General features: G+C 55.6%; 1 protein-coding gene across 9 annotated transcripts in view; it reads right to left on the reverse strand.

Moving 5' to 3' along the window:
- Positions 1 to 25,913, reverse strand: part of DCTN1 (dynactin subunit 1) — a 54,932-nt gene that overhangs the window by 21,286 nt on the left and 7,733 nt on the right. For 2 of the 9 annotated variants that reach the window (XM_030270443.4, XM_030270442.4), the window contains exons 1-7: positions 23,321 to 23,596; positions 19,236 to 19,481; positions 16,629 to 16,707; positions 13,269 to 13,300; positions 11,833 to 11,853; positions 4,947 to 4,964; positions 724 to 744 (exon numbers count right to left, since the gene is read on the reverse strand). In XM_030270443.4, the coding sequence (XP_030126303.4) occupies positions 724 to 744; positions 4,947 to 4,964; positions 11,833 to 11,853; positions 13,269 to 13,300; positions 16,629 to 16,707; positions 19,236 to 19,481; positions 23,321 to 23,395 (492 nt within the window). In that variant the 5' untranslated portion in view covers positions 23,396 to 23,596. Of the gene's footprint in view, positions 1 to 723; positions 745 to 4,946; positions 4,965 to 11,832; positions 11,854 to 13,268; positions 13,301 to 16,628; positions 16,708 to 19,235; positions 19,482 to 23,320; positions 23,597 to 25,913 lie in introns of those variants that run through there. The other 7 variants (XM_041715585.2, XM_041715586.2, XM_030270447.4 and 4 more) reach the window with 5 other exon arrangements.

Consider the following 25,913-nt stretch of genomic DNA (forward strand, 5'->3'; position numbering starts at 1 on the left):
GTTTGAATGGGGTTGGTATCAAATGGGTCGTGTCTGTGGTGGGATTGGCACCAAAGGGATCATGTTGGAGTGGGACATTGCCACGGGACTGGCAAAGAATGGATTGTTTGTGAATGGGGTTGGCACTCAGCGAGTTGTGTTTGATCTCAATGGATCACATTGGAGTTGGCATCCAGAAGAATGGCCAAGTTTGAGTGGGTTTGGCACCCAATAGATCATGTTTGGATGGTGCTGACACCCAACAGATGTTTGGGTGGGATTGGGAACCAGTGGATTGTGTTTGAGTGGGGTTGGCACCCAATGAGTTGTGTTTGAGTGGGGTTGGCAACCAAGAGCTCATGTTTGGGTGGGGCTGGCAATGAATGGATCATGTTTGAGTGGTGTTGGCAACCAATGGGTCATGTTTGAGTGGGGCTGACACCCAATGGATCGTGTTTGAGTGGGGTTGGCACCCAACGGCCCATGTTTGAGTGGGGTTGGTACCCAATGGGTCGTGTTTGAGTGGGGCTGGCACCCAATGGCCCATGTTGAGTGGGGTTGGCACCCAATGGCCCATGTTTGAGTGGGGCTGGCACCCAATGGATCCTGTTTGCGGTGCTGTTGGCACCTGGTGATCCACGCTTGTGACGGGGCTGACACCCAAAGCTTTGGGTGGCACTGGCACCCACGGGGCCATCGGTGCCCGGTGCCCCCCGCGCTCGGTGCCCCCACTGTGGTGCTCACCTTGGGTCGGCGGGCGGTGCTCTGGAGGGCAGCGGGAGCGGAAGCAGAGAGGACAGACAGTCACACAGGGACAGAGGAGCAGAGAACAGCCGGCGGTGGCCGGAGCGGCAGAGCAGGGAAAGGAGACAAAAGACAGCACGGCATCGTTAGTGTGCCCGGCATCGTTAGCGTGCCCAGCGGCACCGGGTGGGGACCCACAGGCAGAGATCTCATGGGACCCCCTGGCACAGCTCCCGTGGGAGCAGAGCCCAGAGCCAGCACAGCCCTTGGTCACCCCCAAACCCTGTCCCCGCTCCTCCAGCCTAGTGTGGAGACAGAGCTGGGGACAGAGGGCACATCCTGAACCCCCATCCCGACCCCACGGATACCCCAGGGCAGATCCACCTTGTATTTCCAAGGAATTTTGGTCTTCAGAGGCAAAGCCTGGTTGGGGTTGGCTGGGCATTCCAGGCCCCATGGGGAGTTTGATCTCCCACGGCTTTCCCAGAGATCCCCAGAGCGGGAGGTGGAAAGGATTTAATCTTAAATATGAGTTTTCTCCTCTCCTCATCGCTCTGGTTTTCCAAAGGACCCAGAACACTCTGGACCAGCTGCCTCAAAACCCCCAGGCTCTGCTTTGTTTAACCAAAAATTCCAGGGACACCACAGAGCTGATCCCACACTCTCAGTTTTTCCTTTTTTGGCTGGAATTAAACCATCCATGATTTTGGGGCAGGACCCCCCCCACACCCCTCCATGCACATGCAGCAGCTCCCAGCAGCTCAGGGAGGGAAGGCCACAGGGCACAGCCTGGAACAGAGGCAAATATGAAATGATTTAGTATTTTTCTCCTTAAAAACAATCTCTAATGGGTGGAAGAGGAGCAGTGACTAGGCTGGTCCTGGGGGGCAGCGGGTGGGCATTGGGAACATCTGTCCACCTTGGAGCACTTCCACGCTCTCCCTCATTTCTGATTCCATGACCTAATCCCAGCTGGGAATAAAAAGGAGCAGAACAGATGGATAATGGTGCTGCCACATGATCCCATGTCCAGGATGGGGACATGAGGCACACGGAGCCCACCAGGGACCAGCAGCTCCAGCTGATATCCAACACGGCCACGTTCCCTCCCGAGGCCTCGGGAAAGCTCAGAGCTCTATTTCCCTGTTTTCAATATAAACCTGGATGTGTTTGCACTTCCAAACTTCCCATCACCTCTGGCATTGCTTCTGCTAAATCCTGCTCTGCTCACCTGCAGGCTATTCCCATGTCAATCCCAAGGGAAGACATTCACATCTTCCACAACATCTCCTGCACAACCAAATTTGCCAGGAAAATGGAATTGCAGCAGCAAAAGTTCCAGACCCTCAGGTGAAACCCTCAGGATGTTCTTCAGGAGCTGTCCAGCATCTTCCCAAAGTTCAAGTAAGCAACATGGAGCAGCACCAAAAATCTGGGAAACACTTGGAAAATGTCTTCTTCAGGAATTCCACTGGTGGAGATGTCCCCACTCCCTGCCACACACATGGGAGGACTCGGGAGTGGGGCAGGGCTGGGGGCTCCCATACCAATCACAACTCCTTGGACATGGGGAAATGTCACCTGAGATGACTGAGAGAGACCAAATCCTTCCCTGGGGGATACTGAGCCTTTTCCTGGATGGGGGACACTGATCCCTGTCCCAGAAGACACTGTCCCCCTGTCCCTGGGGGTCACCAAGCCCTGAAATGGAGGACACTGAGCCTTGTCCTGGGGGACACCAAGCCCTGAACTGGGGGACACTGAGCCCTGAACTGGGGGACACTGAGTCCTGAACTGGGGGACACTGAGCCCTGAACTGGGGGACACCGAGCCCTGAACTGGGGGACACTGAGCCTTGTCCTGAAGGACACCGAGCCCTGAACTGGGGGACACCAAGCCTTGTCCTGAGGGACAATAAACCTTGTCCTGGGGGACAATGAGCTTTGTCCTGGGGGACACCAAGCCCTGAAACTGGGGACATTGAGCCTTGTCCTGGCTGTGGGGTGGGGGACACCAACTCAAACCCTAAAACCACACCAAACCCTAAAACCAGGGAGAAGCCTCTTGGTAACCATCCCTAAAGCCGTGTGGAATGACAAGGAATAATCCTGCTTTGTGCATCCTTCGGAGTGTTGGTCCCCTCCATGTGATGACCACTGAAGGTTGGAGCTCCAAGCCCCTCGGGATCCGTGGCAAAGGGATGCTCTGGGATGCTGCAGCTGCTCTCTCCATCAGGAATGGGGGATGGCTGACTCCCCTCCGTGATGGCACCATCTGTCCCCAGCCAGTCAAGTCATCCCTGGGCTCTGGAAAAGTCAGTGACCAGGATGGGACATGGATTTTCTGGTGTCCAGCATTGTGAACAGAGACTCCAGCCCCACCTGGACCCTCCTGGATCCGGGCTGCTCCAACCCCCCTGCTGGGGATGTTCCACTGGAGGTTCTGGGCTCTGCTGTGTAATGCTGCTGCATCAATATTTGATGGAATTACAAAACCTCTGCTCCCAGGGGAGCGTTGGGGGCTCCAAACCGGCGTGCTCCGAGATGGACTCAGCTTCTGGCAGCAGGAACTCTGGAAAAATCCTCCTGGATACCAAAAACTGACTGTGGTGGGGTCAGCATTGCCTGCTGAACGTGGGGTCCCACAAGTCCCTCCTGATTTGGTCCTGCTCCAGGTGTGGGAATCCCGATGCAGGCAGGAGCAGCGAGTGCTGGATGGATGAGCAGGAATGTGTGAATGTCACCTTCCAGCAGGCAGGACCGGGGAGGCGTCACTGGAGCCTTCTGGATTAAGTTTCAAGGCTTCAAGCCTGAACTTCACAGACTGTGGCTGCTGCTGTGGAGAATTCCCAGAGTTTCCAGGAGGATTCCGATTGGCAGCAGCTCCTGAGTGGGGTAGGCAGTGCTGGGGGTGATGCCCAGGCACTGATCCAGTGCTGGTCCATGCTGATGCCATCAATTCCTGGGAATTTGCCCCCTGGGAGGTACCTGCCCTCTGCTGGAGCTGTCTCAGCCCCGGGATGAGCCCCTCAGGGCGTGGTTCCCTGAGATACTGCAGGGAATTCTGCATTTTAAACAACCAGCAGCACCCAGCAGGAGCCTGGTCTCGCAGGTGTGATCCCATGGGCAAGGAGAGGAGGAATGGGAAAAGCAGGATGGAATCCAGGCGTGGGGCTGAGCACCAGCAGCCCCCACTCCCTGCTCCAATGGGGCAGAGGGGAAAGCAGCACCCGTGAAACTTTCCACGGGAAGAGGATTAACAGGGACATGTGACAAGGAGCGTTGGTGTCTGAGCTCAGGGAGGTGCAGGTATAAATCAGGAGCATTTACTGCCAGGTACAGGCAAAGCTGGGGTCTATTCCCTGCCATCAGCCAGAAATTCCCAGGATTTCTCTTTAAGCTGAGCAGTGACATCGTGGTTACACTAAAAATAAACATATAGGCCAGTGCCCGCGCTGTCACCTGCGGGGATGGCAGACTGGCAGGGACTCGGGTACTGCCAGCCTCTGGGAATGCCAAAGGCTGGCAGGAAAACCGGGATTATGGGCACACAGCTTCCCCGGGGTGGGCACCGGTGGCACTGGAAGTAGGGATGGCACCAGCAGCAGGAAGAGCAGTGACACTCTCAAGCTGTGGGGACGGCACTGTGGGCACAGGGACAGCAGCAGGGATGGCACTGGTGTCCCTGGAGTGGGGATGGCACCAGCAGCAGGCACAACACAGGCAGCAGGGACAGCACGGACACCCCCAGGCAGAGGGGATGGCATCGGCAGTCAGGGACAGGGATGGCACTGGCAGCAGGGACAGGGATGGCACTGGCAGCGGGGACAGGGATGGCACCGGCAGCAGGGACAGGGATGGCACCGGCAGTCAGGGACAGGGATGGCACCGACAGCGGGGACAGGGATGGCACCGGCAGCGGGGACAGGGATGGCACCGGCAGCGGGGACAGGGCCCCGGCAGAGCCGCAGAGCCGCTGCATTGGCCGGGTGACACGGAGAGGGGACTCCAGGAGCTCGGAAGGCAAAGCCAGCCATGAACCGATGCTCACCCACCGCCCCCCTCCTCCCCGGGCCCCGTCACGCTCCCAGTTACAGCCCGGCAGCATCAACGCGGGGAAAACGGGGAAAAACCAGCGAGGAGGCGGCTGGGAAGCGGGGATGCGATGCCGGGGGATGCGATGCCGGGGGATGCGATGCCGGGGGATGCGGGCGCGGACCGTACCTTGCGTGTGGCCGGGGCCTGCCTCATCGTCGCGCAGGGAGCGGGAGGAGACGGAGCAGCGGGTCAGTCAGCACGGCCGGACACGCCAAATGGCCGCGGCCGCGCTCGCCACGTCCTGCCCGGGGGCTCGGCGGGGGCTCAGGGGGTCCGGGGCAGCCCCCGCCGGCCGCGGCCGCTCGTCCCCGCTCCGCCGGTGGCTCCAACCACCGCCCCGGCGGCTCATGACATCACCGCGGAGGGGCCGCACCGATGGGGATGAGGATGGTGCGGATGTGATGCTGCGCTCGGGGAGGGGACGGGGGGTTCTGAGAGGTTCAGAGCCCCCCACACCCACGGGTGCCACCCCGCTGCTCCGTGGCTGAGCTCGGTAATCCCCGCGGTGCCCGCAGCCAAACCCGCCCCGCGAGCAGCGGGTAAATCCCCCGGGAGCGGACGGACGGACGGAGCGGAGCACGGAGGGATGGACAGATGGACAGAGGGTGCGCACAGCCCCTGCCACAAAATCCCTGCCCTAAAAATGCCACTCAGGGTGGTGCCCAGCACGTCCTGAGCCTCGCTGCCCTGCCAGGAGCATTCCCGCAATCCCTGCCCGGCGTTCCCGCTGTCCCCGCACAGGAACTCTGCGGGGAACCCACAGGATGTCACCGAGCACCATCTCCGAGCTCTCCATGAATCCGTGTCCTGCCCCACGGAGCGCTGGAGGGCAGGACAGCAACACCCTTTACATGCACAGATCTTAAATCCCATCTATGACATGATGTTATATTATGTAACATGAACACAGACTCATCCAGCTCCCATTCCAACTGTGTCATTTTCCAAAACTCCCACACTGTGAGGGGAGAGGAGCTCGGGGTGCCCCGAGCTCACCTGCACACCCAACCCTCCACACACAGAGGGAATTTGACCTCCAGTTTTTCAGCACAATCCTGCCAATCTCCTGGAAAAAGCATTTAAAGGCCTCTCTGACCTTCCCTGGAAGCAGCCCCTCGGGGGTGTCATGCTGGGGACATCCCTATGTCCAGCTGGCATCTGATTCATTCCTGAAAAACCCCTGGATCAGGGAATCCAGCACTGTGGGGGAAGTGTCCAAGGCCAGGCTGGATGGAGTTTGGAACAGCCTGGGATAGTGGGAGGTGTCCCTGCCCATGGATGGGGTGGGAATGGATGGGATTTAAGGTCCCTTCCCACCCAAACCATTCCAGGATTCTGGAGCCCCTCTGCTCTGGGAGAGCTGGGAATGTTCCCCTGGAGAAGGGAAAATTCCAGGGAATGCTCAGAGTCCCTGAAGGGGCTCCAGGAGAGCTGGAGAGGGACTGGGGACAAGGGACAGAGGGACAGGAGCCAGGGAATGGCTCCCACTGGGAAAGGGGAGATGGGGCTGGGATCTTGACAAGGAATTCCTGGCTGGGCTGGAATTCCCAGAGAATCCCTGGATCCCTGGGAATGTCCAAGGCCAGGTTGGACTTTGGGGTTGGATCCACCTGGGATGGTGGAAGGTGTCCCTGAACTGGAATGGGGTTGATGAGATGGGATGGGATTTAAGGTTCCTCCAACCCGAACCCAAATGATTCTGGAACTCTTTTGCTCTGGGAATGTTCCCCTGGAGAAGTGAAAAATCCAGGGAATGCTCAGAGTTCCTAAAGGGGCTCCAGGAGAGTTGGAGAGGGACTGGGGACAAGGGACAGAGGGACAGGAGCAAGGGAATGGCTCCCACTGGGAAAGGGGAGCTTGGGCTGGGATCTTGGCAAGGAATTCCTGGCTGGGAGGGTGGGGAGGGGCTGGGCTGGAATTCCCAGATTTGCTGTGGCTGCCCCTGGATCCCTGGCAGTGCCCAAGGCCAGGCTGGACTTTGGGGTTGGAGGCACCTGGGACAGTGGGAGGTGTCCATGGATGGGTTTAAGGTCCCTTCCAACCCAACCCATTCCATGATCTGCTCTCCTGCAGCTCCCTCTGGCTGCTGGCAGGCGCTGGGGGCAGGGGAGCATTCCCAAGGGACATTTTTGGGAGCTGCAATTGCATCTCTTAACAAAGAAACCCCTTCAGGAGCCAGAGCTGACACAGAGCCAGCTTTTGGGATCATTCAAATCCATTCCAACGCTCCCTCCCATTCCCACCAGCCCTGGCCCCAACCAGGAACCCATTATGAACATTTCCAGATTAAATCCTCCCAGATCCGTGGCTTTAAGCCCCTCAATGATCCCAGCGCCGTGTCCATCTCCGGAGGAGCCACGTGCAGGCTCACATGGATTTAAGTTTAAGATAATTATGCTGCTCTAATGAACCAGCTCCTCTCCTTGCACACAGCTCTGCTCCCTAAATCCAGAATATATCAATTCTTCCCACACAAAGATCCAATAAACGCAGCAGCAGCAGGGAGAAAATGCAATTTAACCCCAGGGAAATGGTGTCAGGTGCTTTGGGCTGTCCCTGAAACTCCTCAAGGACGGTTAAGGGAGGTTTTTTATCCTGAATCCATGAGAAGGAGCCTGTGGCACCACCACAGATGGGAGAATTCCCGGCTCTTGCAGGGACTGGGGAGGAGATGCCAGGGTTAACTGCAGCTCTTTTCCATGGAGTCATCTGTTTGCAGCACCACATGCTGCTCAGCTCCTGGCCCTGAGGGCCACATCGAAATAATCCCCACAGACTCCCTTGGGGACACAATGATGTCACCCGGCCGGGGAACAGCAGGAAAATCAGCCCTGGGTTCATCCAGGCCCCGCCGTGGGACACGGTTTGGGCAGCTGGGGTGAGGTGGGTGTTTGGAGCTGGTCGGATTATCTGTTCCTTTAAAGGGTTAATGGGGTCTGGGGTGGCCCTCTGTGTTCAACAGACCAGCTGGGCCAGCTGCTCCTGCAGGGAGAGTGGGATAACACCGGGATAACACCGGAATAACATCGGGATAACAACCAGACACTGACCCAGCTGCTCCTGCACGGAGACCGGGATAACACCAGGGTAACATGGGAGTAACACCCGGGATAACAACCAGGATAACAACTGGACACTGACCCAGCTGCTCCTGCATGGAGACTGGGATAACACCAGGATAACACCAGGATAAAACCGGGATAACAACCAGACACTGACCCAGCTGCTCCTGCATGGAGACTGGGATAACACCGGGATAACACCGGGATAACACCGGGATAACACTGGGATAACACCCTGGACTCTGACCCAGATGCTCCTGAATGGAGACCGGGATAACACCGGGATAACACCGGGATAACAACCGGACACTGACCCAGCCAATCCTGCATGGAGACTGGGACAGTACCGGGATAACACCGGGATAACAACCAGACCCTGACCCAGCTGCTCCAGCATGGACACCGGGATAACACCGGGATAACACCGGGATAACAACCAGACTCTGACCCAGCTGCTCCTGAATGGAGACCGGGATAACACCAGGATAGCACCGTGATAATATCAGGACAACAACTGGGATAACACCAGAGTAACAACCGGACACTGACCCAGCTGCTCCTGAATGGAGACTGGGATAACACTGGGATAACACCGGGATAACAACTGGACACTGACCCAGCCACTGACAGGTCACCCTGGGATGGGATGGGATGGGATGGGATGGGATGGGATGGGATGGGATGGGATGGGATGGGATGGGATGGGATGGGATGGGATGGGATGGGATGGGATGGGATGGGATGGGAGTAGGTGCCCAGCAGAGAGGGAGGCCCAGCCCCAGGACACACCAGGAATCCAGCCCTGGCACATGGAATGCCGCTGGGAGGATGAAAGAACAGGGATGCCACTGGAGCTGGACAAACCTGATCCATCCGAGGGACAATCCCAGGATTAAGGTGGCTGCAGCAGCAGGGGACAGGTGACCTGAGGTGGCAGGACAGGATTTAACAGCAGGGTCACAGCACCAGCACATGCCACCTTTGGATGTGGCACTTGGGGACACAGCCTTGGTAGTGCAGGGGTGAGCAGCTGGACTCAGTGGTCTCAGAGGGCTTTTCCAACCTAAATATTCCAAAATTCCACGATCCCCGAATGGGTCAGAGCCTGGCAGCTCATCCTGACTCCCCCAAGTGAGGCAGAGGCTTTGCTGGAGCCTTTCCTGCTCCCATCACAGCCCTGCCACCTCCGTGTCCCTGGGAGGTGACATCCATGACCCAGTGTCACCCAGCGCTGCAGCAGAAGGGACTGGCCTGTCACCACCACAGACACATTGTCATGGGGATGAAGACAGCACAACCTGTTTAATCCAAAAAATGACCTGGGAAAGACCCTTTTCCTGCTCTTTAACCACATTTTGGCGTCCTTCCCAGGCAGTCTGTCCCAGGACAGAAGCCAGCAGCTCCTGAGGACAGCGTGGAGCTCCTGCTCCAAGAACAAGGACACCCCGACATGACACCACAGCCAAGGGACAGGACCCTCAGTGTCCTGCAGCCCTGCTCTGAGTCCTGGGAACAGCACGGCCCAAAGGCCACACCACTCCCAAATCCATGGAAAACAGGGAAGAAGCACAGCAGGGGGAAAGGCCCATCTGGCAGCAGCGTGGCACACGATTAAAGTCTATATTTGACACACAGGAGCCGCTGTAATCTCCAGAACGAGGATTTACCCGCTAATTACTCTCATTATCCAGGTGCCCCCCCTGATGGCACATCCATCCCTGTGTGGAGCAGGAGCTGCCCAAGGGGCAGGGGCGGCTTTTGGGGTCATAAATGGCTGAAAAGGTTAAATTGTGAGGGGACAGCAGGGCCTGGCATGGGGCTGTCCCTCAGTGGGGATGTCCCTGTGTGAGGTGTGTCCACAAAGCCAGGACAGTGACAGATCCAGATCCCCAGGACAGTGACAGTGACAGATCCACGATCCCCAGGACAGTGACAGTCACAAATCCATGATCCTCAGGACAGTGACAGTCACAAATCCATGATCCTCAGGACAGTGACAGTCAGAGATCCACGGTCCCCAGGACAGTGACAGTCACAGATCCACAGTCCTCAGGACAGTGACAGTCACAGATCCACAGTCCTCAGGACAGTGACAGTCACAGATCCACGATCCCCAGGACAGTGACAGTCACAGATCCACGATCCCCAGGACAGTGACAGTCACAAATCCATGATCCTCAGGACAGTGACAGTCACAGATCCACAGTCCTCAGGGAAATGACTGTCATCACAATCCCCAGGACAGTGATTGTCACAAATCCATGATCCTCAGGACAGTGACAGTCACAGATCCACAGTCCACAGGACAGTGACTGCCACCACAATCCCCAGGACAGTGACAGATCCACGATCCCCAGGACAGTGACAGTCACAAATCCATGATCCTCAGGACAGTGCCAGTCACAAATCCACGGTCCTCAGGACAGTGACTGCCACCACAATCCCCAGGACAGTGACAGTCACAGATCTAGGGTCCTCGGGACAGTGACAGATCCAGATCCTCGGGACAGTGACAGTCACCCAACCAGGATCCTCAGGACAGTGACAAATTCAGGATCCCAAGGACAGTGACAGTCCCAGTCCCAAATCACCAGGGCAGTGACAGATCCATGATGCTTGGGACAGTGACAGTCACACCCTCGTGATTGCCAGGACAGTGACAGTCACAAATCCATGATCCCCAGGGCAGTGACAGATCCATGATCCTCAGGACAGTGACAGTCACACCCCCATGATTGCCAGGACAGTGACAGTCACAAATCCATGATCCCCAGGGCAGTGACAGATCCGTGATCCTCAGGACAGTGACAGTCACACCCCTGTGACCCTAATCCCAGCCACAGCTCTGAGCAGACAGTGGGGACGCAGCGGGGACACGGAGCAGCTGCAAACCCACCAGAACAAGGACAGGGAAGTTAGAACCCAACATTCCAAACGGGAATTTCATCCCAGCAGAGCCCCTTGGAGCTGGCAGGACCGGGATGAGGGATCCACACGGCCCCTGAAGCCTCGGGGACATGCAGGATCTGGGGGACACAAGGAGGGGACATTTGGGGGCAGCTGCTCCCGGCCTCTCTCCACAGACTCTCAGCAGATTCCACATTGCTCCTCTCCTCTGGACTTCCCATGGACAAACAGAGCTCTTTGGATCATTTTTTCACCCAAAAATCAACATGGAAGTGGCTGGAAAGCAAATCAGGACTACAGAGTGCACAGGTACCACCTCCCTCCCCTCTTCCACGTCTCCAGTGCCCACTTTGGTTCTTCTCTTGGCAAAATTCCCAAGAGGGGAAAAAAAATCCCCAAATTTCCTGCAGGGAATGATGATTTGGTGTCCCTGCCCATGGCAGGGGTGTGGAATGAGATGGGCTTTAATGCCCATCCTAACCCAAACCATTCTGGGATTCTTTGCCAAGACCTTTGGAGTTTCAGCTCACCCTTGCACGAAAGATTTTTGTCTTCGGTAATTGTCACAAACCAGGTGGGTTTGAGTCACCTCAAGAGGAGCCAGAGCCCAGGGACGGGACAGCCCTGAGAAAGTTCCACTTGTCCCCGAGCCACGGAGGGTTTAGGGGTTTGAAAATATCTGCCTCAGGTGCCAGGGGAGATTCAGGTTGCATAGTGGGGAAATTCCTTCATGGAAACAGCTGGAGAACATTGGAAGAGGCTGCCCAGAGCAGAGAGCCAGTCCCCATTCCCAGGGAAACTCCCCAGCCCTGCAGATGTGACACTTGGGGACACCGCTGAGAACTCGCCGGCCTCGGAGGCTTTTCCCACCCAGACATTCCATGATTCCAGGCTGATGTGACACCACCCGCAGCCGTGTCCCCTCCCTGGCTGGGAGCACATGCAGGGACAGCCATGCAGCGCTGGGATGGAGCGGGATGGGGACAGTGAGGGTGACGATGGCCCCGGCATGCGGCCGCGCGCGGACGAGGGACAAACGGCACCTTTTTGGGCTTGGCTCCGCGCTGCGTGAGGAGGGAACAGAAGGAATGTTAGACAGGCCTGGAGGCTCTCCTAGGAACCCCCTCCAGGCTGCAGGAAAGGCAGGAGGGGAAATATGATCAGGGAAAATTAAATAAATTAAGGAGAAAACAGCCCTGGAGTTACCCCCCCTGCTCTGGATTCAGCTCCGCCCTGCACGGAGAATTTGGGGAGTCAGGACATGAGTAAAGGGGAATAAATCATTTTGTGGTGCAAAGACAGGTTAAAGGGATTGGGGGGCCAGAGGACAAGGGGGAATGGTTTCCCACCGCCAGAGGGCAAGGATGGGTGGGATTTGGGGAAGGAATTCCTCCCTGTGAGGGTGGGGAGAGGCTGGAATGGAATTCCCAGAGAAGCTGTGGCTGTCCCTGGATTCCTGCAAGCGTCCAAAGCCAGGTTGGATGGGGCTTGGAGCCACCTGGGATAGTGGAAAATGTCCCTGGATGGGCTTTAAGGTCCCTCTCACCCCAAACCATTCCAGGATTCCATGACAAACCAGTGGGAATGCCCCAGGAGCAGCATCTCCTGTCCTGACCCCTTCTCCACATTAGCAGCACAAAAAAATTCCAAGAACAATCCCCATTCCCTGATTTCAAGAACGCTGAGGTTTTCCAAATGTTCTCTTTGTCTTCTAATGAATTCCAGGGCGGAATTAAACCAGGAGAATCAGGCAGGGAGTACATGGAGCACAGGCTCCAGCTGTGCCAGGGGTTGATAGATCACACCCCACACAGCAGCAAAAGCCAAAAATCTTCCCAAATCCCTCCAACACAGGGCAGGGAATCCATTTGCATCCTCCCTTCTGGCTGGAGCTCACACTCCCCAGGATCTGAGCCCAGTGAACCCCCAGCTGCTGCTCCATCCCCATCCCAGCTGTCCCCACACCCAGCATCCAGCTCCAGATTCACATTCCTTTGGAAATATCCCTCACATTTGGGTGCAAAACGTCCCTATCCGTGTCCCAGGAGCCACTGGAGCTCCTGGATGAAGGCACTCAGAGGAGAGGGTCCTTAGAGCTGCCCCTGGATCCCTGCAAGTGTCCAAGGCCAGGTTGGACAGGGCTTGGAGCACCTTGGGATAGTGGAAGGTGTCCCTGCACATGGCAGGAACTGAGGGGCTTTGAGGTCCTTTCCAGGATTCCAGGAGAGTCAGGGTTTGGAGGAAACAGCCAGGGAATGCTGCTGAACTCAGATCAAAACGTGTGACACAGGATCTGTGCTGGATAATCCCTCAGGAACCAACTGATTCCTAGCCAGTGTCTGCAAACAACATTTTTTACACCTTGTTTCCCATAGGTTTTGGGAGAAATCCCCTTTTCCATTGGCATTTTATGTGTCTGTGTGCTCTTCCCAAAGGGATGAAAACCTCTCAGAGGTGACAAAGCGCTGGGGTCACTCACCAGTTTGCTGGCCTTGGTGGCATCAAGGGAATCTGTGGAGAGAGCAGAAACAGAGCCATGAGCCTGAGGGACACCCCCGTCCCCATCCCAGTGTCCCTGCAGCCAGAGGACACCCAGCACAGGGACAGGAGAATTTTGGGAAGTGGGAGTGAAGCAGAGTCAGGATCTAGGTGGCACAACAGGGTGTGGGTTTGGGGGAACAGGGAATTCCTTATGGGAGCTGCTGGCTGAGGAAGGCAAACACTTGGATACTGCTCAGAACTGGGGCAGTTCCACAGCTCTCCTGGGGCTGAATCCCTGGATTTCTGAGCTATTTCATGGATTCCTGAGCTACTGGCACAGAGACTGGCAGAGTCACTGTGGGAATCCAGAGCTTCCCTCTGGCTGCCCTGGCAGCTCTGGGACCCTGGCAGGGGTCAGGAACCCCCCTGGACAGAGCCCCCAGAGACACTGTCTGTGATCTCTGTCCATGGAAAAGAGTTTTCAATCTTACAGGATGAATTACCAGCTCTGAGTGTTTGATATAAGCAATAATTAAGTGTGGCACGGGTGCAAAAGCAAAATTTTAGGATTCCAGATTAGGGGCCCAAAGGGGACAAGATGGAGGAAATTGGGTGTGCCTTGTCCTTTTTCTCCTTCTTCATGCCCTCCATGTTTCACTGTGGTGTTGGCATTTTTCTGTTGGTTTAGGCTGGGGACACACTGTCCAACGTAGGTGACAGATATTGGCACATTATTGTAAATCCAGCACAGGTAGTTTGTGGTATTTAATGTTTGTACCATCCCACTGAGGGCAGAGCCCCACACGCTGCCCTGCAGGACAGAGCTGCGGCAGGGCAGCAGAACATGTTAGAGATAAACAGAATAAACAACCTTGAAACAGCACAGACCAATTATGGCTTCTGCTTTGGCAGTGGGGCTGACAGACAGAGACTTTCTACAATCCTGGAATCATCAATTCCACAGATTCCCACCAGTCACCATCACTAGGGGGTTGAAATCCATATGTATGTGGCACTTGGGGACACAGAATCCCTGTGGAATGGCTTGGGTGAGAAAGGACCTTAAATCCCATCAACTCCACCTCTGCCATGGCAGGGACACCTCCCACCATCCCAGGCTGCTCCAAGCCCCGTCCAGCCTGGCCTTGGACACCTCCAAGAATCCAGGGGCAGCCACACCTTCTCTGGTCACCCTGTGCCAGGGCTGCCCACCCTCACAGGGAACAATTCCTTCCCAATATCCCACCCAAATCTCCCCTTTTCCATCGGGAAGCCATTCCCTGTGTCCTGTCCCTCCCTGGCGGGTGTGTCTGGGTTCCCACCCTCACCCAGGTGCCACCAGCAGCTCCCCCTGCGTGTCCCCGTCCTGTGCTGGATCCCTGCGCCCTCCACTGCAGTGCTGCTGCAGCAGCTGCTGTTTCCATGGAAACCCTTGGCATGCAGCCACATCCCAGCCCTGCAGCATCATCCCACACCACACCTGCAGCCCGGGATGGGAGGGTCCCACCCAGCATCCAGGGAAGGAGCTGGGAAAGGGGCTCAGCCTGGAGAAAAGAGGGATCAGGGAGAAACTTCTGGCTCTCCAAAACTCCCTGAATTCTTCGAGCTAGGTGGGAGTTGGGATCTGATGCCAAGGACAGGAGGAGAGGGAATGGCCCCAAGCTGTGCCAGGTTGGATATTGGGAAAATTCCTTCCTGGAAAGGGCTGTCCAGCCCTGGCAGGGGTGCAGTCCCCATCCCTGGGGGGATTTACGAGCCCTGGGGACACGGCCGGTGGTGGCCTGGGCAGTGCTGGGGAATTCGGGGGTGTCCGAGGGCTTTTCCAGCCTAAACAATTCCACAATTCTACTGCAGCATCCAAAGCAGAGAGCAAGGAGGGGTCCATTCCGTTTTTCCCAACTCATTTTACTTCCGAGGAGAGGAGAAATCCCACCCACAACACCCACCACCGCCAGCCCACCCCGATCCGTGAATCCCCACCCCACAGACGCTTCCCAGGCGGAGCTCCGTGGGAAGCTCCGGGCTTGGCAGACGGAGCAGAAGGAGCAGCCAAGGCAGGAAGGTGGCAGAGCCCCTTCCGGCAGCTCCCGGGATCCCGGGAAAACATTCCCGACAAAGCAGAGCTCGGAGGGAGGGAGGGGAGCCCGGCTGGGCCCGCTGACACGGGGCAGGAAATGCGGGAAGGGATCCCTGCCCCGGGGGAAAACGGGCACGGTAAAGGCTGCAGACAGGGATGCTCCAGTTCCACGGGAATGCTGCAATTCCACAGGATCAGAGTGGTTCAGGGGTCTGAGTGCCCGGTGGGAAATACTCTGTGATTTCCCCCTTCCTTACAGGAAGGATTCCCCATCTTTCCAGGGAGGATTCCCACTTTTCCAAGGGAGATTTCCAATCTCTCCAGGAAGGATTTCCCATTTCACCTGGGAAGAACTTCCCACCTCTGGAGGAGGGATTTCCAATCTCTCCAGGAAGGATTCTCACTCCTCCAAGAGAGATTTCCAATCTCTCCAGGAAAGATTCCCAACCCCTCCAAGAGAGATTTCCCATTTTTTCAGGATTCGCAACCCCTCCAAGAGAGATTTCCCATTTTTTCAGGAAGGATTCCCAACCCCTCCAAGAGAGATTTCCCATTTCTTCAGGAAGGATTCCCAACCCCTCCAAGAGAGATTTCCAAACTCCAGGAAGGATTTCCCATCTCACCTGGGAAGGATTCCCACATTTCCAAGGGAGATTTCCAATCTCCCCAGGATGGATTCCCACTCCTCCAAGACAGATTTCCCTTCTCTCCAGAGAGGATTTCCCATCTCACCTGGGAAGGACTTCCCACCTCTGCAGGAGGGATTTCCAATCTCTCCAGGAAGGATTCCCACTTTTCCAAGGGAGATTTTCAATCTCTCCAGGAAAGATTCCCAACCCCTCCAGGAGAGATTCCCAGTTTTTCAGGACGGATTCCCACTCCTCCAAGAGAGATTTCCCATCTCTCCAGGAAGGATTCCCACTCCTCCAAGAGAGATTTCCCATTTCTTCAGGAAGGATTTCCCATCTCTCCAGGAAGGAGTCCCACTCCTCCAAGAGAAATTTCCCATTTCTTTAGGAAGGATTTACAACCCCTCCAAGAGAAATTTCCAAACTCCAGGAAGGATTCCTCATATATCCAGGAAGGATTCCCACTCTTCCAAGAGAGATTTCCCATTTTTTCAGGAAGGATTCCCATGCCTCCATGAGGGATTTCACACTCCTCCAGGAGGGATTCCCCATCCCCTTCAGGAATAATTTCCCATCCCCTCCACTAAGGATTCCCACTTCTCTGGGAAGGATTTCCCACCTCTCTGGGAAGGGTTTCCCAGCTGGGCCATACCTCTCTTAGGGACCTTCATGGCAGCAGATTCCGGAGTTTCTGGGGATGTTGTGTCCACTCCATCCTCAAACACCTGGATCTGGAAAAAACACAACGACAACTTGCCCAAAATTCCCAAAAAGGGAGACCAGGGAACAGATCCCTCTGGGAATGGGTTCAGCAGAGCAGATCCTATGGTTTTGGCACAGATTTTTAATTTCATCATTCTGGCTTTGCCATCAAGCCTTCTGAAAACAGCCACACGCTCCGTATTTTTATTGGGAACATGGAATATTCACACAGGCAATGAGGAAAGACAAAGCTCTGGATTTGACAGCCTGGAACATCCGTTCCAGATTCAGGGATTTTTTCTTTTGAACTATTTTTAGATGCATTTTTGCTGGATAAACATGGAAAGTGAGGTTGGGAGGGATTAAATCCCTGAGACAGAACCATCCTTGTGCCTCAGATCAGCACCTCCCAAATTGTTCCTGCAGGAATTTGCCTGATCCATCACCACCTCCCATCTGCGAGCTCAGCTTAAAAATCAAAATAATCTGGGAAGCTGTCAGACAGGAATTCCATTTTGGGAAGGTTCCCAATGCCAGCAATGATGAAATTTGAATTAAAAGCCATAAAGAGACCAAGGAAAAGATGATGCCAAGGAAATCATGACACCTGCAGCCATGCAGGGTGGGAATTCTGAGTGGTCTGGGGGTTTCCCAGCAGGTACAGCCTAGGAGGGAATTCCAGAGCTGCTGGAGAGGCTGAGGACAGGGACATAGCAGGACTGGATCTGGAGTGACACTGGGAACTGCCACCACAGACTGGGCACATCATGTCCATCGAGCTCCTCTGCCAAAGGCAGCTCCAGGTGATGCCCAAATCAGGGAAAAGGAACAGCCATGCTTGGAATTGCCACCTTGGGTATAATCAGGGAATCCTGGAATGGCTGGGGTGGGAAAGGACCTTAAATCCCACCCAGTGCCACCCCTGCCGTGCACAGGGAGCCCTCCCACTGTCCCAGGTTGCTCCAAGTCCTGTCCCTGTCCCCTGGACACTGCCAGGGGTGGGGGATGCACCCAGCCCCACCCAGAGCTGGTGCCCGGCACCCTCTGCCCCTCCCTGCCCCTGCCCAGGGGTGCCAGGGGTGGGGTCCTGTGCCCCAGGGGTGGCTCAGGGTCAGCTCTGGACCTGTGGGGCAGCGCTGCAGCCACGGCTCTGCCCTGGGACTGAGCATTGGGGGGTTTGGGGGCTCTTTATCCCTCCTGCTTCCCACCCCTGCTCCAGGTGTCCCCATCCCTTCCCAGCTCTGGAATTTGGGGAGGGGGCTGAGCGTCACTCACTGCACAGAGGATGAGGTGACAAAAAAGGGGAATGGCTTCCCACTGGAAAAGGGGAGATTTGGGTGGGATTTTGGGAAGGAATTCCTTCCTGTGAGGGTGAGGAGGGGCTGGGCTGGAATTCCCAGAGAAGCTGTGGCTGTCCCTGGATCCCTGAAAGTCCCCAAGGCCAGGCTGGATTGGAGCAGCCTGGGACCCCTGACTGTCAGGGGGTGGCACTGGGTGGGCCTTGGGGTCCCTCCTGGTCCTGTACACCCAAACTTTTCCCTGTAAACCCCTCAAAGTCTCTCCCAGCTGGAAGGAGAGGCCGAGAGACACGGACAAAGGAGCCAAGTCCATGTGTCCAGTTTTAATGTGGGGAACTGGGAGTGTGCTGGAATCACGTTTGGGAAATCTCCACGGTGATGCCAGGAGAGCAGCAGAGCTCCATCCAGCAATTCCTACACACCAACAGCGTTTAGGGCTGGATAAGAACGTGAAAAGCCTCCTGGTGAGTTTGCCTCCAGCTCTGGTGGGTTCAGCTCTCTGTGTTTATCCCATTATTTAAAGAATGGGGATCATTTTCCCTCGAGATGAAGCAGTGAGTGGCTGGAGTCCTCCTAAAGGTGTTTTCCACCCTCAGTGATTCCTCCAGCAATCTCTCCTGGATGAGCCATTGCTGCAGCCTCTGACCATTCATGATCCAAAGACCCTCCCAGTGGATGGCACAGTGGATGCTGGGGTGGACCCCAAGACCCAAATTCCCTCATTTTGTGCTCAGCTTCCTTCTGTCACCCAATCCCAAGCTCCTGGCAATGAGAGGCCATGGGGTGGGACACAAAGCAGCCCCTTTGTGCCAGGGAGGGGACAGGAGCTGGCTGGGACACGGGGACTCTGGTGTCCTTGGAAGGTGACCCAGGAATTCACCTGGAGGATGTTTGCTCTGGAGGGAGCTCCTGGCTCCTGCTGCAGCACACCAGCAGCAAACCTCAGCATCTACACCCACACTGTGTGTGTTTTATCTCCTTCCAGGTAAACACAATTTAATTACAATTCCTTGTCTCTGCTTCCTGGTAAACATCTGAGCTCAATCCCAAACTCCATCTGCCGCAGGTGGTAAATCCAGGGCAGCAGAACGGAACAACTGGGAATTCACCACGGAACCTGGCGGGTGAGATCCCACCTGGCTTTGGAGCCTGAGTGAGATGGAGAATCCCAAAACCCCCAGGGTTGTTTTGCTGTATTTAACAACCAAACCACGACCCTGAGGTGCTGAGGGTGCCGAGGATGCCGGGATGCCACCCACCTGGGACTGCCTGACGAAGATGCCGTGGTTCTCCTCGCAGGTGAAGTACCTCCTGCCCTGCACCGTGCCGTCGTTCTTGCCCTTGGCCTCGTCCAGGATGACCCCCACCCATTTGCCGGTGGCGAAGAGGGTGGCCCCCACGTAGGCCACGGTGCCGCGGTGGCCCTTGCCGATGACCTCCACGCGGGAGCCCACCTTGAGGGGCTTGCTGCCGCCCTCAGAGCTCATCCTGCCCGTGCTGGAGGCCTGGAAACAGGAGAAAGAGAGGCTCAGGAAGGTGGCCTGGACACCAGGGTGGATATCGGGATGGTTCCTCTCCCTCCCGCCCCGCTCGCCTCCTCCAGCAATTTTTATTTTGGGTAATTCCTTCTGCTCCCCAATAAGAGACACAAAGCGTGGCACAGTCACTCACAAAGCTGATTTATCCCCTTTTACAACATTTTTATAAGCCTTGGAGGGGGAAAAAAACCACAAGAGCAGCACTGTCGTTCAGCCTTAACCAACTTGTGCTCCATTTTTTCCCATTTTTGCGGCATTCCCATGGTTTTCCTGCCCAGGAGCAGACAGAGGTTATTGTGCCACCCCTTCATGGTGGCCTCCCTGCTGTTCCTGGCACTCCCCCGTGCCTGGACTCGGGCTATCCCACCTTGGAATGTTGGTGGGAAAGTCCAGCAGCTTTCCAGGTGGGATTGGCATGATCCACGAGAGAGGAAAAAGGCTCAGATTGTGGCAGGGGAGGTTTAGATTAAATATTGGGAAAATTCCTCAAAATTTTCCTGGGAAGGAATGGAGTCCCCACCCCTGGAGGGATTTAAAACCTCAACAATTCCATGATCCCACAGCATAAACATTAAATCCGTATTTCTGTTCCAGCAGGCACCAGGACACTCCAGGTGTGACATCCCGGGATGCCCCTGGGTTCAGGTGAGGTTATCCAGCTCATCAATGAGGTGATGGATGTGAGGAACCCCGTGGCTACTGGAGACCCTCAGGATTATTGAAATCCCAGGGAAATTTGTTGGGATCCACCCCCAACACCTCCTGCTCTGCAATCAGCCTGAGAAAAACAGATTAATCACATGCAGAGTGAAGCCACCGAGTTTGGGGTTTTGTGACTAAAAGCAGGGATGTGGGTTTTCCCACAAGCCTCAATTCCAGGTCTCATCCAAACACAACTGGCACAAATCAAAGGTCACAAAATAATCTTATATTAAGACCCAAAAGCCATCAAACAACAAAGAAACCAAACACCTCAAAGGAAAAAATTGATGCTCCAGACCCAAACATCTCCCAAAGTTCTGGCAGCAACATCCTGTGAGCACCTGGAAAATCATGGCCCAGGTGCTTGGAAAATGAGAGCAGAGCCCAAAGGAAAACCCCAAATTCCCAGGACAGGGGAAGGTTCCTGGAGCAGGAGTTTTTATCCCTCCTGGTGTCCATTTGGCACCTGCAGCCAGGTAAGATCCCTTGGATGTGACACATTCCAAGCCCTGGGGTACCTCTGGTCATTCCCTGTGTCCTGTCCCTCTGTCCCTTGTCCCCAGTCCCTCTCCAGCTCTCCTGGAGCCCCTTCAGGGACTCTGAGCATTCCCTGGATTTTTCCCTTCTCCAGGGGAACATTCCCAGCTCTCCCAGCCTGTCCCTGATGGATATTTTCCAACCAGAACTGATTTCACAGAAATTTTTCCCGAGTCTTTCGCAGCCCAGAATAAATCCTTCCTACCCCATGCCACCCCTCAGGCCCAAGATTGGGTCTCTTCTGTTTCCAATCCATCAGAAACTGGTCTGTGAGACACCTGGAAGCTCCAATCCAAAGGAGAAACCCCCAACTGGAATTCCCGTGAGGATTCAAACCAAGATTAATCAGGATTTTACAAGAGGAAGAACTGTCCCAGCTGGAAGCAGGTGGGATGGGCATTCCCAGGGGCCATCCCAGGAGAGATGGACACACCTGTGGTCACACCTCCTGGCCGTGGTGACAATCCCTGAGGGACAAACATGGGGACGGTCATCACTGGGGCCCAGAATTCCTTCAGCTTCCCAGGCCAGCTCCTCATGGATCCCAGAGGAACACGTTTGGGATACCCCAAGTCCTGGGAATGGGGGTTTGGACAGCAAAGGAAGAGAATGAGGAGCAGAAATGTGGGAAGCCACAAGGGCTGAGGCCACTCGCAGTGACAGCCCTGTCACCCTCGGGCTGGAAGGGGAATAAGCTCCTAAATCCCAGGAAATGAGAAATGCAGGCATTGACAGTGAGGGCAGTGGGGGACAGCTGAGGAGATCGGAGCAGGGCACAGGTGGGAATGGGACAACCAGGAATGCTGAACCTCTGGAGCAGCCAGCAGCCCAGGAGGAGCCTGTCCCACATCCCAGAGCTCCCATCCAGGGACACCAGCTGAGGGACAAGCGTGTGGCTGTGCTGCCACCACCACCAGGGACTGCTCCCCACGACTTCCCACCTGGCACCGCTCTGAAATCCAGCATTTTCCCATTTTTCCCCCTTTTTGAAGCGTGATAAGACACCCACAGACTGTCTGCTCTGCTATGTGAAGGTCCTGGTGGCAAGGCACTGAAAATGGGATGAATTCCCAGTGCTTTGGGTCACCCCTGTGCTCCATGCAGAGCTGAGGGCTCCAGCGTTCTGCTCAGCCCTGGAATATTCAGTGTTCCTCCAGGAGCGCCTCCCCCATGCAGGTGAAGCCTCAAACTGCCACTCAAAGCTCAGATCAAAAGTTTCAGGAGAATCCCGAGCAGCCAACTCTGCCAAATTCCAAATTCCACGAAGCTGGAAGAGGGAAAGACTCGGGAGAATTCCAGGTTTAAGGCTGGTGCTGCTGCCAGGACAGCCTGGCACGGAGGGTGCTGCCCTGGGTGACACCAGGATGTGGCACTGGGATGATGCCACGGTGGCACTGGATTCCAGGCTGCCAAACTGGGAGGGTGTGGGTGGCTCTGGACACCGGGAGCAGTGTCCCCAAAACCCAGAAGGGACATGGCCAGGGTGGCCAGTGGCTCCAGCCCCAGGAAGGGCCAGCACAGCCGTGGTCTCTGCAGTGCCCATTCCAAAATCCATGTGAGCCAAACAGGGATAATCCACTCACAGGGCTGTCCTGGGACCCCCCCAGCATCCCTGGGACCCCCAGGACTCCCAGTCCTGCCACATCTCCTCCATCAGCCCTTGGAGCCAGCGTTTGGCTCCTTCCCTGAACCCCCATCCCCTTGGAGCCCCCCAAGTTGCTGTGACAAAGCTGTCAGGACTCAGGTTGGAACCTCACCCCTTCCTTGTGTTCCCCCATGGAAAACAGGGAGGTTTGGGGGGCAGGCATGGCACTCCAGCCCCCAAAAACCCATATGGACACACACTGGGATCTGCTGGGGCGGGCAAAAAATGCTCCAGGCTGGGAAGTTTTCCCTCCACAGCCAAATCCCTTCGGCCACAGCCCAAATCCCACCGGCTCCAGGCCCGGAGGATCCCACGGTGCCCACGGAGGGTCTGGGGGTCCCGTGGAGATGGGGGGAAGGCTCTGCCCTCCCCAGCTCCATCCTGGCGCCGCTGCCAAGTTGGCACAGCCAGGCCCAAAGGCGCTGGCGGTGCCCAGCGGGCTCTGGGACACAATGTCACCGCGGTGGCCACACGGGGACACAGCGACAGGGACAGAAACTCCCGGGAAAAGCCTGGCCCGGGGCCGGGGGGGGCAGCTGCAATACGGAAAAACCTGGAAGCGCTTGCCAGGCCCGCGGAAGGGAACAGGGAGGGAGGGGAGCCCGCAGCAGGCAGCAAAACACGCCGGGATCTTTGTGCTCGGCAGCTCCCGGCAAGGCTGAGCCGGAGCGGCGGAGCGGAGGTTTAATTAATTAATTAATCACAGTAACGACGTGGGGTGATCACCTACACGGGCAGGTAACTCCGGCCGTGGCCAAGCCAGCATCCATCTCCCCTCCCAGCATTGTGAGCACATTCCAGGGACGCGGCAGCACAATCGAGCATCCCCTACCAAATCCGGCTGTTCTGGCTGCGACAGCGTCGCGATCTGTCGCGATAGGAGCCGGGAGCTGTTGAGTCAGCCCTTCTCCTTCCCCCTTACCCGGCCGGACGCGTGCCTCCTGCCCTGGGCCATGCTGTGAGATTCCCGATTTGCAGCTCTCACGGCCGGCAGCATCCCGCGGCGCTTCCCAGCATCCCGGCCGATCCCAGCATCCCCGTGTGTCCCCCACCAGAGAGGGAGGAAAAGCCCTTTCCTGGGCGAGGATGCTCCGAGGGAGGGATACGGAGAATTCCAGCGCTGCCGATGGAGCCACTCTGCGCCAGTGCCGCTCCAGACTTGTCACGGCGCCGGCGGCTCGCTGGGTCCTAAAGCTCTCCCCGCGGGAGGAGGCACCGGGCTGCTCCCGGCCTCATCCTGCTCGCCCCGGGATGGCCACCGGGCAGGGACACCCCAAATCCCACCCGCCGTCACCCCAGCACAAAGCTTGTCCCACTTGCTTTGTGCCTTCGTGGAGAATTTTAAGGAAAAACAACGCCCTGGAGTGCGCGGCTTGTCCTAAATCCGCGGGGGGATGGAGCCCGAAGGGTTAATTAGGGAATGATCGCTAATTGTCCTGCTCCCGGCTGTGACAGGTGACATTGTGTCCCATTGTTCCTGGCTGAGCTGACAGATCCCAAATTCACGCCCTCGCCCCTCTTCTGGGCACTGTTCCCGATTCCCAACCCCAAATCCCAAAATATCGGAAGCCACCCACAGGATCAGGGATTTAATTCCCCACCCCTGCCCAGGACAATCCTGGAGCTCCAAAAGCCTTGGGGATGCTCCTCAGGGAAGGAGTTTTGACAATGCTCAGCTGGGATAAACAACATAAAAAAAATCAGCTGGAAATTGGGAATTTCTCACTGGGATCATCAGGAACTCAACCAGAGTCACCTCAGGTATCTGCTTCCCTTCTCCATGCTGGTTTAAAGGAAACTTCACACACACAAAACTCACATAAAATTCTCCAAAAAGGTACAAAGAGGACGAGCTCCTTCCCCTCAGCCTCAGATTCTAAACCGGTTTAGAATAAGTAGAAAATCTGAATTATTTTATCCATAGAAGGAAAAACCTCCTTTGGGAAGCTCGCCTTGCTTCCCTGCCAGAATCTGGGAGCGAATATCACCTGTGTCACCTATTATTTATAGACCCATGGGATGGTTTAGGCGGGAAGAAATCTTAAATCCAAATAATTCCACCTCCTGCCATGTGCAGGGACAGCTTTCACCATCCCAGGCTGCTCCAACCTGGCACTGCCAGGGATCCAGGGGCAGCCACAGCTTCCCTGGGCACCTGTGCCAGGGCTCAGCACCTCACAGGAAAGGATTTTTTTCTAGAATTCCTAAATTCTATAAGATTTCTGCTCTTCCTCTGCCCTGCAGGATCCTGCTCTGGGATCCTGGATGATCCCAGGAGCAGAATAAGAGCCAAACACTTGGAAGGTGGGGTTGTGTTCCAAGGAGAGGCTGGAATGCCAAGAGGCAATCAAATTCAAAAAGGTTCCTCTAAGTGCAAGGAAAACTGGGAAACAGCCATGGAATTCCAGCAGGAATTCAGATGGGAGGAAGGGTGAGAATTATGGGGATTCCTCACTGCTCTTCCAGCAGGACAACCCCAAAAACCAGGAAAACAGCAGGCAGACTTTGCTCCCAGGTGGAGCAGAAGAGCAGTCGTTAATTTAAAAAGAGAATTATCAACGTCACGCAGCTCCTGCTCCTCCTCAGGAGGAGTTTGCCACGTTAAACTGAAGCACAAGGGGATTTTTTTCCACACAAACACAATTTTATGGAATCACAGGATGGTTTGGGGTGGGAGGGATATCAAAGACACCCAGTGCCACCCCTGCCATGGGCAGGGACATCTCCCATTGTCCCAGGCTGCTCCAAGCCCTGTCCAACCTGGAACTTTTCCAGGGGCAGCCACAGCTTTTCTAGGAAACCTGTGCTGAAAATGATGGAATTACAGGATAGAATTAAGTTGGAAAAGCCTTTTTGAATCACTGATATCCCATTTCTCTACACAACAAAATCACAGGCACCGCTCACCATCTCCTGCATTATTTACTGCTTGGATATGGGATGAAAATGAAAATGAAAATCCTGGAAAATCCTGAGCTGGGAAAGAGCCATGAGGATCCTGAGCTTCAACAAGAAGCTGAGGTGGGACAGGAGCGTTATGAGTGCCTGAGTTAAGGGGATATGGGAAATTTTGGTAATTAAAGCTTGGCTGCTCCACCCTTGTCACAACCTGTGGATTTGGAGCTCAAATTTCTCTGTACAAAGAGGAAAAAATCCAATTTTCCCCCAAACTCAGGCACTGCCATGTCAGGAGGAAAAAATCCCCAGGAGAAATAAACCTTCATGGGGCTTCCAAACACTTTTCCAGGGAAACACACCCAAAATCTGATTAAAGCTCTGAGCAGGGATGGGACTGGCACAGAGCTCCAGAGATTCCCAGTGCCACCATTGCCACTCCCAGGGATTCCCAGTGCCAGTTCAGGAGAGAAATCCTAAATTTCCAATTAAGGTTTGGTCTTTAATGAGTCAAAATAAATCCAGAGTGAGTTTAAGGCTTTTTTGATTCCTCTCCAAGCCCTGAGCACTCCCAGGGCACCCCAAAAGTCCCCCTGGGGATGGGAATCGGAATCCTGGAG

The sequence above is a fragment of the Taeniopygia guttata genome, chromosome 4 (assembly GCF_048771995.1).
Source record: "Taeniopygia guttata chromosome 4, bTaeGut7.mat, whole genome shotgun sequence".
NCBI lineage: Eukaryota > Metazoa > Chordata > Aves > Passeriformes > Estrildidae > Taeniopygia > Taeniopygia guttata.